General features: G+C 26.5%; 3 protein-coding genes across 3 annotated transcripts; 1 reads left to right on the top strand and 2 right to left on the bottom strand.

Annotated features, from left to right (window-relative positions):
- Positions 1-1,279: 1,279 nt before the first annotated feature.
- On the bottom strand, positions 1,280-1,821 carry LOC109811871 (PMP3 family protein At4g30660). Its single transcript, XM_020375716.3, has 2 exons — positions 1,664-1,821; positions 1,280-1,587 (listed from the first exon to the last, which is right to left on the bottom strand). Exons 1-2 carry the CDS (start codon positions 1,751-1,753, stop codon positions 1,447-1,449), a joined length of 231 nt encoding a protein of 76 aa, XP_020231305.1. The 5' UTR covers positions 1,754-1,821; the 3' UTR covers positions 1,280-1,446.
- Positions 1,822-5,051: 3,230 nt separating this feature from the next.
- LOC109811838 (uncharacterized) lies at positions 5,052-6,606 on the top strand. The gene is made up of 4 exons (XM_020375676.3): positions 5,052-5,326; positions 5,405-5,751; positions 6,080-6,299; positions 6,382-6,606. Exons 1-4 carry the CDS (start codon positions 5,179-5,181, stop codon positions 6,423-6,425), a joined length of 759 nt encoding a protein of 252 aa, XP_020231265.1. The 5' UTR covers positions 5,052-5,178; the 3' UTR covers positions 6,426-6,606.
- Positions 6,607-12,531: 5,925 nt separating this feature from the next.
- Positions 12,532-14,807, bottom strand: LOC109811839 (uncharacterized). The gene is made up of 4 exons (XM_020375677.3): positions 14,007-14,807; positions 13,644-13,903; positions 13,100-13,331; positions 12,532-13,014 (listed from the first exon to the last, which is right to left on the bottom strand). Exons 1-4 carry the CDS (start codon positions 14,098-14,100, stop codon positions 12,689-12,691), a joined length of 912 nt encoding a protein of 303 aa, XP_020231266.1. The 5' UTR covers positions 14,101-14,807; the 3' UTR covers positions 12,532-12,688.
- Positions 14,808-16,243: the final 1,436 nt, after the last annotated feature.

Genomic DNA, 16,243 nt, shown 5'->3' with positions numbered 1-16,243 from the left:
TATATTCTTTTTTGAGAAGATCTCCATTAAAGAGAGTTATGTTGACATCTAATCGGTGAAAATGCCAATTGAATGTGGAAGATGGAGACAATAGAACTTAGTATGGTCATCTTGACACGGGACTAAGTCTCTAGATAACCAATCCCACACGTCTAAGTATAATTCCCTTAGCAATCAATTGAGCTTTAAATCTTTCTATTGAGCCATCTGCAATGTGCTTCAGCCTGAAAGCCTACTTGCATCCAAGAGGGAGAGGAGTGAGTGTCTAGGTTTGGTTCTTTTCCAAAATCAACAGTTCAAACTTGATAGTGCTATTTTAATTTTCATTATCCAGTTTCTGCATAAGAGGTAGGCTCAGGAGAAGAAGAAATGGCTAAAAACAGATCCTGTGCGAGTTAGACAGTGGATACTTGACCTGTGACTTAAACATAGAGTACCAGAGTGTTTCGATGAGAATACTTTGAAGGTTGGGTTAAAATCGGAGGTCAATTATTGAAGGGTTGGCATCATTTGTGGTTGACTGATCACATTTTCATTATTCATTGCATCTGTGACAGGTGTAAATAGAATATGGTTTAAAGGGATAATCAATAGGCTGATCTTGCGGATAATTTGGTGTTTGGGAAAGATAAATTAGTATCATTGATTGAGATGTATGGAAACTTATTCTGATATAAGATAGAACTTCACAGTTCACATCCCTTAAAAATACATTTTCTGTAATTTGAGATCAAACAAAACACAGCCTTTTGTGCCTGACTTAAAAGCCAGAAAAATGCATTTTCTAGCTCTTGGGTTCAATATAGTCACGACTGTTGACCAAAAACGGCGGTTATCTCCAACAAGTGGAGAAGAAACCAATACTGCTCCAATATTTTCATTTGGATGCATATAGAAAAGGCATGAAAGATCCAGAATCAGATTTGGGCTTGCAATGTTTACTTGATTATGAAGAATTCAATAATCAAACAAAAAACAAAAACCTCAAGATTTGGATACAAACAATCTTGAGCAACCGTGGCAGATCTCTGAAACTGTGAAAATAGAATTAGAATAACCTTAACAGAATGAGAATTTGCTTCGAGAGAGGAGCACAAAGCATCAAAGGAAGAAGATAGGTTCTCTCTCATCACTAACTAGAAATAAAAATAGTACCTAGCTAACAGAATTAACAGTTGTACAGAGACATAACAGAAATTAACTAAGTCACTAAAATACTAGTTTTGACTTCAAAAGTCCAAAACCCTCAAAACAGAAGAGGCAGAAACAAGGAACATCATAGTAGAACCCTGATTTCATAAAAGTCGTTGAAGCTTGGAGAGCAAAAACAATAAATGATAAATCCATCAATTTCAAGTTTCAACAAACACGAAACTTAAATTTTCAGTAGTTACGCACACGAACAAGGCAATAGCACGAAATCAGTTATAGGCACATAAACCTAAATCATGAGTATTGTACATAGAGAGGACGCCTGTATTCATCGAAGTACTGATCACGATCGACAAAGATAATGGCATAGAGAGCATAAATTATGCCAGGAATATAACCTAGAATGGTGAGGAGCAAGCAGATGATGAACTCAACCTGCATAAACGAAATCACAGTCTCACAGATCTCGCATCGCAGCGAAATTAAGACGTAAAGAGAGAGAATGACATACGCTGCAACAACCGTGGCGAAAGCAAACTCCGACTGGAGGGAGCAAGATCGCGATCATTATTTCGCAGCATATTTCACAACGTGTTGGCATCTTCCACTGCGTTTCTTTCGGTCTTCACTGTTCAGTATTCGATACTGTTCAGTATTCGATATCGGAACGCACTCTATAAATGCCCAAGTCAAACAACTAACCAAGTCCACGTGGAGTTCTCTGTTTCGCTCACTTTCTAAAATATATTTTCTACTTTTTTATTTATTTATATATATATATTCAGATAAATATTATCTACCGCCAAATAAAATTTGCTTCGTGTACATTTCATACATTAGAGTATTCAAATAAAATTTCATTAATTCTGGTAGGGATTGATCTACCTTTAAATAAATAAGGTTAGGAGTTTGAATCTTGTCTTATACATACAGTTGCGTTAAATTTTGGAGTCAGTTATTTCACTGTTTGAGGTCCTTTATATATGTAGTTGCATTAAATTTTGGGGTCAGCTATCCCACTTTTTGAGATTCCTTCTATCTAGGAAGGAGATTAATCACTCTTATTTCTAGATGCTTCGTGAACGAAAAAAAAAATTTCATTTGAATACTCTTATACGGTGGAGTGGTTTGATTCACTCCCTTACAATGTAATGTTTAGTCTTATGCTTTCTATTCCTTTCCAGAACTACATCTAGCAAAATTAGTCAAAGAAAAATCTCATGTCATTTTCTATGATATTCCTTTCTCCCATTATCTTTCTCAGATTCTTTTTTATCATAAATTTAAATGTATTATTCAAATTTTATAACATGAAAAATAAATATTAATATAAAAATAACTTATGACATTATAGCTATTTTGTCTTGCAACTGATTTAATAATTGGCGCAAGTGACTTTTGTAATTATTGACAATTTTATGAAATTGGTTATATTTATAATTCATTTGAAATTTAATTTACAAAATTGGTTGAAATATAATTTATTTTTGAATATATTTAAACAGTGACCACCGACTTATAAGTAGAGTATTTTTAAAATTACCTATTTAAAATATTTTAAATCGATTTAACTTTTAACTTATTTTAAATACACTACGCATAGTACAAAATTATGCAAGGCATGCAGAAGCTATGAGTTATCTTGGAGAGATGATAACACAACACAACCAATAAACACTAACATATCAGTTTCCCTTGGCAAGAGGTTTCCATAATGACTTAAAAATTGCAGAGAAAGTGAAAGAATATGCAAGCCGACAAAGAGATTGTATGTAATTGTAGTGCAGGGCAGGTACGCACAACCAAGTTTTGTGCTGTGTGAATGTGTTGTGTTGTGTGTGTGTGTTTCAATTAGTGGCGTTCAATTTTAGATTCATTTGTATAGTTAGAACGTATTAAAAAGGCGTATTGTTGTAATTTCATTCTTCTGTTAGATTCTTCTCAAATTCATAATTTATACATTGTTCTTCACCTGCTTTGCTTTGATTGTGAAATACAAAGATTTAGTTTGACAGACTTTTGAATCGATTTAATGAACCACTCCTTATTGTTAGGTTTCAAGATGTTGGTATCCCAGGTTTTGATTACAGATTTTTATATGTACAAGATCGGTTATACAGTAACCTTTTTCGTATGTAAAATACATATAAATAACTGATTTTATAAGACACTTTCAAAACCCAGTTAAAGCTTGATCAAAATTATATATAGTTTTATAACTGGTTTTGTAACTAAAAAGTAATTAATTTTAAAATCATTTTTTCTACTAATGAAAATATCAACGTATGAATGATAACATGTGAAGAAATATTATTTAGAAAAATATGAAGTTAGAATTAATTATTTATTAAAAATATATTAATGTTGTAATTTTTCCTTTAAACTCTTATCATTTATGTTATTTTATTAATTATATTATTTCTTAAAAATCTATATTCTTTTTTTGAAATCTCATAAAATCGTTTCAAATCTTATAAATATTTATGATATAAATCTATTAAAATTTATATTATAAAATTTTAATTATAAATTTTTTAAAAAAATCTTAAAAATTATTAATTTTATAGAATTTTTTTAAAAACTTACAATACTTTTTCATGTTAAAATAATTTAATATAAAATTCTTGATATTTCTTTTGAACTCAATAGTATCATTGGTATGAAACATAAAATAACATTAAAATAATTCCCTCATTTAGTATTTTAATTTTTTTTGTCATATATTTGTCAAGAGATATATACAATATTTATTTGATTAAATTATATTTTTATCCTTTATCTTATTTTTTAAATTTATTTTGGTCTTTTCTTTTTTAAAATATTTTTTTTATCCTTTTAAATTAATAATTAATTTTAATTTTGTAACATGATTTTAAATCAATTTTTAACTTATTTTAGACCTGAAACTTATAATATTAAATTCACTTATATGAAAATTATGAAATAAAATTGACATTTAAATTTAAAAAATTTATAAACATGAAAATTGTATAAAATATATATGTTACAAATAACTAAAAAATAATATGAAATTAATTTTTTTTTATTTCACCATGTTTATAACACATTTTTTAAACTTCAATCACATTTAATAATTTTTGTATAATGGAATCTTATGAATATTTAAGTATTAAATCAGTCAAAAAAGAATTTAAAAGGACTAAGTTAACTTAAATTTAGGAGATAAAAAACTAAAACAAATATTTTGAAAAGATAAGGGACCAAATAAATCTAAAAAATAAGATAAAAAACCAAAAGAATAATTTAATTTATTTAACTTAAGTAAATAAAAAATACGTATCATGTATTAAATGCTTTGACTTAATTAGTAAAAATAATAAAGAAAACTCTTATAATAATATAATAAAACTAATTAATTAAATGATAAATGTTTTTTTAACTGCATTAAATGGCAAATGTTAAAATGAGCTGTTTTGGTTTGCCCACAGTATTCTTATGCAGAGGGACAAAATTTAAACTCGGTATATAAAATTTAATTTAAAAGAGTGACCTCTTTCTATTGATGTTTTTGAATTTCACACACAATACACATAAATCTAAAAGTTGAACTCCAAACCATGGTTAAAAAATATAGTAATAGATAAACATTAAATGCTTATAATAAGATAAAAAGAATATTTCAATAGATTTTTAGAAAATAAAAACTAACACTATTTATTCATATTTAATGGTATTTTGTTAGTCAATTTATTTCATTAAATTTGTTTAAAAAGTGAGGAAAAAAAGAAATTTGAATTCTGGGTCAAAATGGGAGTAGCTTAGAAAGATAGCATGGTCCAATTGAAAAGAGGAATAAATTAAATTGGTCCCATTCAAAAGAGGAACCAAATCCCTTTTCTTCCCTTTTTTAAGTCCCGAATTTCTCGAGAATTCATCATAAGATCCAAGAACCACAACTGGAGCTTGCCCGAATATGCACCGCATGATCATTAAACGACAACTCCTTGACCATTGATCAAACTTTCAAAACTCACCACCCTCACCCCTATTTAATCACTACACCAAATGCTCAATTCCTCACCTCTTTGCATTTTTGATTTTTCCAACAAAATGGAGTTCAAATACCGCGCTACCCAAAACCCATCAACTCCAATGTCACATGCTCATGCTCATGGCACCGTCACTTACGTCTCTGCACCCTCGCTACGACAAGGTAAGTAACGTTTCTCTCTCAAGAGACCCACCCATTTGTTTTGCTCTTGAAAAGGACACAACTTTTGTGACATGGTAGGTGGGTTTTCCGTTAATTTTCCGGCGGGCCTGGCGAAGGCCCAAGATATACTGCAGCGAGAGTTGGAAAAGCAACAGATACGGCGGGAGCTGGAAAAGGAAGAAATCAGAAGGGAAATAATTGCCGCCGAGATGGCTCGACGCCGTGAACTGGAGGAGGAAGTCAGGAGAGAAATGGCATCGGAGAGACCTCTGGGAATCCCCATGCAAAGAGGTGAAGGCTTTCAGGTCCCACATCGATTTTCAATGCCTTTGAATATATTCAGTGGGCCCAAACCCCAGTTACACTCCCCACCCCAAGATTATACTCCGACCACACAGACTAACAAGGATAAACTCATTATACTGGTTAGTCTCTACTCTTACTCTTATGTTTCATTAATTCATTTATTTTTATCCTTTAATTTCTTCAATTTTATTATTATGTCCTTCTTATTTATAAGACTAAGACTTAGCTTGGATAAATTGTTTCTTCCTTAATAAAATATTTAGTGATGTATAAGACAAATTTATTATCATCAATTAAATTGAATATATATATTTTTTTCTTTTTTATTATGAATATTCTTATATTTTTAATTTTTCCTTTGTCTGGTGAATATCTTGTCATTCTTTTTTATCCTAACCAAAAGATGGTTTTGATATAATGGGAATTTTGTTTGAGTATTGATTGCAGCCTAGGCCAAAAGTTGTTGTTCAAGGTGCAAAGCGTCCAATGTTGACACCTCCCGCAACTGATGAGGGTGAGCATCCTTCACTTAATCTGCGAAAGAAACCCAAGCATCAGTTTAGTTGCTCACTCTGTCAGATTAGCACTACTAGTGAGAAAGGTTTGAATGATCATTTCCAAGGTAGGAAGCACAGAGCTAAAGAAGTATCACTAAAGCCAAAAATAGGTGAGAGCACCAAATTATTATTATCATTAAAGAAAAGTAAAAAAGTGTGTAATTTACTGAAGCATTTTTATCATGAATTCAGGTTTGGAAGGAAGACTAGAAACCAAATTATGCAACCTTCCATAAAACTCGCAAATACAAGCATATTGGAATAAGAAAGAGAGGATCGTTCTATAAGGAAAAGTTAAGGTTTAGGTGGTCTAGAACTAGAAGAAACAAATGCATTGACTACAAGGGAAAAGTTCAAGTTTTGATAATGTAACATCCTCAAATTTTATGAATGATATAACTAATATATTTCATTTTATCATTGATTTATTTTCTATTAATCACTAAATTTTTATTTGCTAATAATATTATACTCTCAATAATATAGAGACTTTTTTCTCTCTATTAATCACTAATATTCTTATTAATTTGTTATGTCATTGTCATCTCAATAATATAAAGACTTTGTGTGAAAGTCTACTTATTAATTAAATGTTCTGAAAAATAATGAGAATTCCCTCGAACAAATAATTTATCATCATGTCTAGAATATTATTTATCATCATAAATATAAAGATTAATAATTTTTAATCTCACAAATTAAAATCATAAAATTTAATTAAATGACTTTATTAATTATTTTGGGAGAATAGAAATAAAATACCATTTGATACCATAATAAAAATGAGACAATGCCATGGAAAATAAAAGGGAACACTTCCAGAAAGAAGATTACTTACAGCGATACTAAATTTTTATCATATTAGTTTTTCTTAATACTAAGGATGTTTGGGAAAAAATTACGTTCAACGTAACTTACTTTTAATTAAATGGGACAAAAGAGTTACTTCTCCGTTTAGTACATTAGAATGTGTAAAAGTCTATTGAATGAATTTCAAACGATAAACCAAACACACACTAAAAAAATTTGGCTTTTAAATATATATGAAAATTAAAAGGTCCTTATTTTACATTATCTGCTAGTTGGATAACGCTTCAAATACAATTTGAGTATGGAGCTCACTCTCTAAAAAAAGATTACAATTAACTTTGGCCGTTCAACTGTTAAATCTCAATTCACAATAATAACAAAAACAATATTCTATGTTGTTTTACATTATCTGAAAGTAGGAGAACGCTTCAAAACAATTTGAGAGGTGCTCCCTTCTAAAAATATTTACAAATTAACTTTGACCATTCTACTGTTAAATCTCATTAATTCACAATAATAAAATAAATTCTATTATATTATATGTTATGATCGACTTGATGCTAAGAATGATATCATAGATAAGCAAAAAGGAAAAATAGTTTAAACTAATAATTAAAATGATGTTATAGAATATAAGAGATGTCGCACTAGGATTTCAAATGAAAATATATCATGCATATGAACAACTTTTCGGTATAAAAAAAAAAGAAGAAGAAGAATGATGTTTCTTTCCCGTGTAGAACTATACATATAAAGAGAGTGAGGAAATTTTTTTTTAATTTATTTTATTTAATAACTCATATTTTATATCAAATTTTAATAATTTAATTATTAAATTAAAATTTCTAAATTTATAGATCAGGTTTAAATTTTTATAAAAATTTTGAAAATTATGTAATACTTTATTTTATTAATTCTTATTGATTGATAATCATAAAATATTTTAAACATTGATTTGAATTAAAAAAATTGAAATATCAAATAGTTTTCAAATTTTGTAAAAATTTGTAGACTATATCTATATATTATTTTTTTTTTAATTTAACGAGTGAATCATATTGAAATTTGATATAAAAAATGAGTTATTGAATGATATAATTAAGTTTATCAAAACTTATTCTTGGAGTAAGTAGATCCTTTCTTACACACACATATATTATAAGAAAGGATCAAGTTACTCAAATAATAAGTTTACTTAAATTTATTCTATTTAATAACTCATGATCTACATTAAATTTTAACAATTTATTTGTTAAATTAAAAGTTTTTAATATATAAAAAAGTTTATAAAATTTTAAAAAATTTGAAAATTATTTGTTATTCTATATTATTAATTCAAATTAATGGATAATTATGAAAATATTTTATATGTTGCTTTGAATTAATTAAATAAAATATTAAATTTTAATTTTTTTAAAATTTTATAAACTTTTTATGTATTAAGAACTTTAATTTAATGTTTAAATATTAAAATTTAATGTAAAATATAAATTATTAAATAAAATAAGTTTAAGTAAAGTTATTTTTAAAATAAGTAGGTTTTTTGTCATATATATATATATATATATATATATATATATATATATATATTAATAGGCTGAGAAAAGCTAACTAAAAAACAAAATAAGAGTCCAAATAAAAGAATCTAACGAATGAAATAGGTACATCTCCCTTTGTATCTCAAGTATATATCCTACTATGTCGACACCATTTGAACAGGCAGGAGAGTGGTGTTTCTATTGTCTTCTCTGGTACCACAAAAAATCTTTTAATTATTTACTTTAAAGTTGGATTCTTTGTTGGGATCACACTGGCAGGGTTTGGAGAGAATATTACATTATCTATCCCCGTATCTAAACGTTTGAAAAAAATAAAATCATACTCCTTGGCATACTCATGTTGATAATACTAGGTCAACATATATAGTGGTTCTCATTCATTCTTTATAAAGAATTAATAAAGATGTTCTTATTAGGCTAATAGTAACAATATCAAAAAAAAATTAATAAATTATTATATTAAAAAATTATGATCTTCTCTATAAATTTTAGATTTTAAATTTAATTATAAATGTCAATATATATATATATATATATATATATATATATATATATATATATATAATTTTAGAAATTCACAATCACAAGTTTAAATGACCATTTTTATGTAATAAAAATATAACATGAAAACAAAATTAAATATATAAATTTGAAAAGTTAGTGAATAATATTTAAAGAAACTAAAATATGATGAGACTAAGAATTAAATTAATTAAAATAATAATTAAAAATAAAAAATACAAATAAAAAACAACAACTCTAATTAGATAAATAATATATCGCAATCTAAAATTTTAATAAGTTAAAAATTTATATTATAATATAAAAAAATTTCTATAATTAATAAAAAAAAGTTCGGGACAAGAAGTGGATACTTGTTCTCATTTTCGTTGAATTTCGTAGGTAAATTTTTATCTTGTCCATTTTTATTTACACGGAATTTTACCTTCTTATTTTAAATATATATATATATATATATATATATATATATATATTATATTTATATCAAATACACTTTGTCATCCCTTATAAACTCTTTACACTAAAATATTACTTTCGGTCATAGAGGTGGTGTGGTGTATACCAAATAGTTTAAGAAATATATTAGATGATTTATTAATAATCTAATTATAAATATTGACCCAATTGATCTACATAATAAACAATTATTTTCATTATTAAAAGGATTAGTGAAAATTATATATATTTCAATAAGTAAATACCTCACTCCTCGGAAAATGACAAGGAAAAAAGCAGCACATTAACTTTTTTTTAAAAAAAAGTTTTACCAAGTGTTGAGATTTTCTGACTAAAAAATTAATGTTTATTTTTCATTCTTTTTATGAAACCAAGAAGAGAAAGGGCCTTTATTTTGAGAAAGATATATAATATGATGTGTTTTATTTTAATTATAACTTTCTAGATTTTCCACAATTAATTATTTTTAGAAATTCTTAAGGAGCTAAATATTTTACTTTTTAATTTATTTAAATATTTTTATTTATTATATTTTTAAAAAAGAAGAACCCCATCCTTAAAAAAATTGAGCTAATTGGATTAATAATTCATCATTTTAAAAGATGACTTGTTATTTTACGATGTATGACGGATTAGAAAAAATATATTTTTATTGTTACTAGGAAATAATTTTTAAAATTGTGGTTTATTATTCTTATAAGTGTATTTTTGAAAAGTGTTTTTTTGAAACAACATAATTACTCTTTTGGAAAGTAAATTTTGAAAAAAAATAATTATGTTTTAGGTTTAATTAGTCTCTATAATTTCATACATTTTATCTTTTAGATTTTATAATTAAAATTATTTTATTTTAATTCTTATAAATATCATTTTTTTTTCTTTTAATCCTTATAGTTGCAAAAATTAAACCTTTTAATCCTTATAGAAATAAACAATAGAGACTAAAAATGTTTATGAAATGTTTTTAACTATAAATCAAAGTTATAATTATTTTAATTCAATTAAATCAAAGTTCAAAGAAATTTATCTATAGACAATTTAATGTAAGATAGTTTTTGTTCTTTTTCAAGATATGAATGTGTATCTAACTAAATTTATTCCTATTATTATGATAGTTATATTCAATTAGATTCATTAAAGTTTATGCTAGTTTATTTTATTCTTCTAAGATTATTTCTATCGTAGTGAATTAATTAAATCTTGGGTTCTTCAATTATACGTCCAACGAGCTAGATTCTCCTTTCAATTCTATTCCATGTTTTTCTAATTATTCCAGATGGTAGTTAATCGTTACAAAGAATCAAGAGTAAAGTGAAGATTCTCAAAGAAATTAAATTAAAATAACCATTATCGGGGCTAAGCCCAAACCTTAGAAAAAGAGGAACTACTTATGTCCACGAGTAATTCTCAAAAAGAATAAAAATAAAGAAGATTGCACAAATTAAAAGAGAGAAGGCCAAAACGAATCTTTAGATCTCCCTCTCTGTCTAAGAGTCACAACTCATCTTCCTTGTCTACAACCTTTCAAATATTTATATATAACCTAAGAACCAAATATGGTCAATTTACAAGTGAAAGATATAAAAACACATTTGAAATCCAAAAACAAGCTAATTGGCACGCCCATGCAAGTTGTGCCTGCAATGTTATTAAACAAGTTAATACACAGGAGCATCACATGGATTACACACCCGTGACAAATGCATCAAGGATGCCATATATCAGTCAAGTTAAGTTGTACATTAGACACCCGCAAGATTCAGGTAACAACAGATTGAATTAATGTCCATGCCATTTTGCTTTCTACTCCAAAATCTTCCTTATTTCCCTTCCAAACATGTCATTGATGATCATGTTAGGTCTTGAAGTTCCCTTCCAAACAGGTGATTGATGATCATGTAAAGTCTTGATGAAGGTCTAATATGTACTAACAAGCTTCCATTTATCATCAATATAAACAATTATAGCTCATTCATGCATGAAAAAACCCAAGGCCTATATATTTAAAAGAAAAATATGCAATGAAATTAAAAGAAATTAAAGACCTAAACAACTATTAATACAAGTAAATTCAACTAATATGCTTCCTAATTATCGACTAAATATAAAACACATCAAAGGATAACTAAACCTATATTATTTGCATTAAAATTTAATTAATAAAAGATATACTATTAATTATTAATAATATTATTTGTATTTTTATATATTAATAGATTAATTAATAATTTGACAAATATAAATATTTTAGAAAAAGGTTAATTAAAAAATATGATATAAATATTAAGCATATAATTTACATATTTTAGTCATAAAATTTCATATTTATATCATATATTTCGAAATATCCTTCTTCTAATATATTTATATCTTAACTAATTAATACATTTATATATTTATAAAATATATTAATATATACTAATTTATATTTATTAAACTATTAATTATCTATAAATTTTCCTTCACACTTGATATTTTGTGCAATTTTAATTATATATATAATTTTTGTTAAAATATTTAAAAATTAAAAACACCAGCGTCACTCACTTTTCTATTAAGAAAATTACATGATTCAAATTACTAATTGCAGTGATACACCATAGAGAGCGAAAGTCCAACCTTTTCAAACTAAATTATATATATATATAACAAAAAATTATCAATTTAAGTAGTTCCACACATGTCCTTCCTTAACTAATGATCAAAATTCAATCTCCACCTTAAATAATGAGTTGTAATTAGAAGTGTGACTTTATTCCTATAATAATAATAATAATAATAATAATAATAATAATAAAATAAAAAATATTGCTAATGATAAAATTTTTCACAATAAAAAAAAATTTCTCTCATTGTAAACGTCTCCTTAGAATCGCAATGTATATGTTGTAATAAAGGAGTCTAAAAGGAGTAAATTAAACACGATATATATATATATATATATATATATATATATATATATATATTTATTTATTTATTTATTTGGTGCCATATAGGATAAAATTGACATATATAGAATGAAGATGCAACCCATCAAGTTTGATCACACCTGCAGCTAATTAAAACAAATTCCTCATGAAATGTTTTATAATCATAACTCAAAAGCAAATAAATTTTCACAACAGTAAAAGAAATATATAAATTGTCATTTGTCACCATTCAACATGATAACCATTGTTTTTGCTAAACTCCTTCATCTTAGCCAAGTGCATTTCTCCAGTCTTATGGTTTTCCATGTCGGTTTCTGAGTAAGCTTTAAAATCACAAAATGCGCACCAAAATTTAAACTTCTTCTTTGGTGTCAATGCTTTTGTTTTCCCTGCTTTTTGCTCAGTAGCTGTTTCATTTTTGTTATCCAGGCCACCTAAATCTTGGCTTTCCAGTGCAACCTGATCCTCTTTTGCAGATTTTAATATGCATGTGTCTGTGAGGGTTAGGCAAGGTTGAAGTATCTGGTTCTTTGATCTACCATCCAACCCTGAATTCATTGTAACAATGGCTTCAACAAATTTCACACACTTATATTTTTTTATTTAATGTTATTGATGCGTTGGTGATCATACCTATTTTTGGAGTACTCATGGATGCTTCTTTAGCCTTATGCTTTTTACCTTGACGATGATCCTCCAAGTTTCTCTCACTTGTAGTAGTAATCTGACATAAGGAGCAACTCCAGTACGCGTCACTGGGTTGGATCATCTGAAAACTAAATGAGGAATGCTTCTCAATGTCATCAATCAGAAGAGGTGTCACCGCTTTGCGTTTTGCTTCATGAGGAACAACATCTGGCTTAGCCTGCATGCAATGAAATAAACAAAATATTATAAGCTTTCCAGCCAATTAAGAACTTCAACATCTCTTATGTATTGATTCAAATTTTCTGGATTTATTTCTTAATGCATTCACACATTTAACAATTCAATAGTCTGAATAAAATCGGATGATTTATATTTTATTTTGATCAGTCAACTTGAAGGACACATTCGAAATTTCATTCATTCGATCAGTCTACACATAACAATTATAACGTGCTAAATTTAAAGTATGAAACATTAAGATAAAATGTATGAGCCCTAAGATATTTATCAAATGGTTCCACTTTCTTACCACGTGAGGGTGGGGGATGTTCATTATTGGATTGAAAAACGTTGAAACCGGTGGTTGAAACGAGATCCCCTCTGGTCTTTGCGTTGGGATTCCAAATGATTTTTCGAACGCCGTTTCCCTCCTCACTTCCTCTTCTAGCTCTCGCCGCCGTGCCATCTCGCCGGCGATTATCTCTCTCCTGATTTCCTCCTTCCGCTGTATCTGTTGTTTCTCTAACTCATGCTGTGACACTTCTTCGACATCCATCGACACACAAGACCCTAGAATGTGAACAGTGAATAAATGAATTCATGTGAAAGAAGTTTTGTTTTTTTAGACAACAAAACAAATGGGTCTTTTGAAAGAGAAGCGTTACATATATACCTTGGGATGAAGATGCGGAGGCATAAGTGACGGTGGGAAGAGCATTTGACACTGGGGTTGATTGGTTTTGGATCACACTGTTGTTGAACTCCATCGAAATTCGTTGGAACGTGAAATTTGGGAAAGTGAAGAGAAAGAAGAAAGATCTCAAGAGATCAGTGTCCGAGTGGAGTGTTGAATTTGATTAAATAGGGGGTACGGCAGTGTGCATCTTAGATGCGTTCAACTGACAAGGTGTTGTAATCAAACGGTGTGTAATTGAGGATGATAATGATTGTTTTTTGTGTGATGAACTGTTCATCAAATTTTGATTCAAATCTATCATTCAACGCTTCAACATTATTTGATACATTGAAAATTTTGAAATATTTATTATCTTAACTTATAAGCATTAAGTTTTTTCAAAAAAAGTTATAAGCATTAAGTGTTTATTGATTACACATATTTAACATTATTATTACACTATCAGTATTAAGTATTTATTGATTACACATATTTAATAATATTATTAAAGTAGCATTTAGTATATATGGGTAGTATATGTGATAATTATTTATTGGCTTAAATATGTTTTTAATCCCTCAAATTTAGGGTAAAGCTATTTTTGGTCCCTCAAATTTAAAATTGTTATTTTTAGTCCTTGTAATTTAAAAAAATCTTATTTTAGTCCTTATATTCAAATTTTGTTAAGTAATTTATCAAATATTATTGCATAAAATCTACCTATTCATGTCCCTATTAGTGAAAATATCACATTAAATTCGGTTGATATTGCATAACTATCTTAATTAGTCACTTTCAAATATGTTATTGGTGACTTAAGGGACTAAAAAGATTTTTGAAAATTACAGGGACTAAAAACAACAGTTTTAAATTTGAGGGACCAAAAACAAATTTGTCTTAAATTTGAGGGATTAAAAACATATTTAAGCCTTATTTATTTTATGTAATTAAAATTTATGATAAGTAAATACTTTTAAGGATTTGAATGCAATTCTCTTTTCCAGTCTCTCTCTAGCAACAATAATAATCATGGAATATATCTAATAACTCAAATTTAATCTTATAAAAATTATTTAAGAAATTACATTAATCATATTACAAAATTAATCAAAATTATTATAATATTATTTAAGAAATCACATTAATTTTGTAATAATATTTTTGGCTGTGCAATAATTAAAATTATTTAAGAAATATATACAATTATATTGATAATAGTTAACATTTATTTTAAATTTTTATAAGATTGCTATTAGATGAATTTGGATCAATATAACTTAAAAATTAAAAATAAATGTTAACTATTATCAATATAATTGTATATATTTCTTAAATAATTTTGATTATTGTATAGTCAAAAATATTATTATAAAATTAATGTGATTTTTTTAAATAATATTATAATAATTTTGATTAATTTTGTAATATTGTAATTAATATAATTTTTTAAATGATTTTTATAAGATTGAATTTGAATCATTAGATATAACTAATGGTTATTATTATTGCTGAAGAGAGGTTGAAGAGAGAGAATTGCAAAAAAGGATCTAAATTCTATTTTTAATGATATATATATTGTGTTATAAGTAAAAATTGTAATAAAAGTGTTTGAAACATATATAAGTTATGGAGTAAATCATGTTGCCATTCATTTGTAATAGAGAAAAAAGTATTACATTGTTTTTTTCTCTTATGTTAAAATATATAATTTAGTTTATTTAATTTAATATTATTAAAGTAAATTATATTCCTATCTTCTCAGAGATGTATGTATTACATAAGATTGATCTTGAGTTTTTTTTGGTATCCTAAGTGAATTGAAAAAATATTATTCTCATAAATATTTAAATATTATTTATGATCTCAATTTTTAAAGCTAAAGGTGTAAACATAAAAATAATTAAATACATTTTTTTTATATAAAAAATATTCTTTTGTGAAACATAATAAGAAAAGATATATTGTACATTCATTATTTAATGAGTTATCATTAGAGATCATTATTCAATAAAAAAAATTAATCGATAATAATGACACATCACAAAAATGTTTACGACGAGAAGATAAAGAATCATAATTTGATTTTTAGATTTCATTCGAGAAAGATAGACCATGATTTAAAAAATAGAAATAAAATCAAAAAAATTAAAGATGAAGGGAAAAACAGAAAATTAAAGACAATTCTTATTTATAATTTTATGTTTAATTTTATGTTAACACTTGTGAAAGTTTAC

Source organism: Cajanus cajan, chromosome 5 (genome assembly GCF_000230855.2).
Source record: "Cajanus cajan strain Asha chromosome 5, NIPB_CcT2T_4, whole genome shotgun sequence".
Taxonomy (NCBI): Eukaryota; Viridiplantae; Streptophyta; class Magnoliopsida; order Fabales; family Fabaceae; genus Cajanus; species Cajanus cajan.
This window is presented reverse-complemented; position numbering and strand designations above follow the sequence as displayed.

Coding starts and splice junctions, on each gene's coding strand:
- LOC109811871 (XM_020375716.3), bottom strand. CDS start 1,753: ATGCCAACACGTTGTGAAATATGCTGCGAAATAATGATCGCGATCTTG. Junction 1,588..1,663: donor TTCGCCACGGTTGTTGCAGC/GTATGTCATTCT, acceptor TCGTTTATGCAG/GTTGAGTTCATCATCTGCTT.
- LOC109811838 (XM_020375676.3), top strand. CDS start 5,179: ATGCTCAATTCCTCACCTCTTTGCATTTTTGATTTTTCCAACAAAATG. Junction 5,327..5,404: donor TGCACCCTCGCTACGACAAG/GTAAGTAACGTT, acceptor GTGACATGGTAG/GTGGGTTTTCCGTTAATTTT. Junction 6,300..6,381: donor ATCACTAAAGCCAAAAATAG/GTGAGAGCACCA, acceptor TCATGAATTCAG/GTTTGGAAGGAAGACTAGAA.
- LOC109811839 (XM_020375677.3), bottom strand. CDS start 14,100: ATGGAGTTCAACAACAGTGTGATCCAAAACCAATCAACCCCAGTGTCA. Junction 13,904..14,006: donor CTCCGCATCTTCATCCCAAG/GTATATATGTAA, acceptor TTCACATTCTAG/GGTCTTGTGTGTCGATGGAT. Junction 13,332..13,643: donor ACATCCCCCACCCTCACGTG/GTAAGAAAGTGG, acceptor CATTGCATGCAG/GCTAAGCCAGATGTTGTTCC.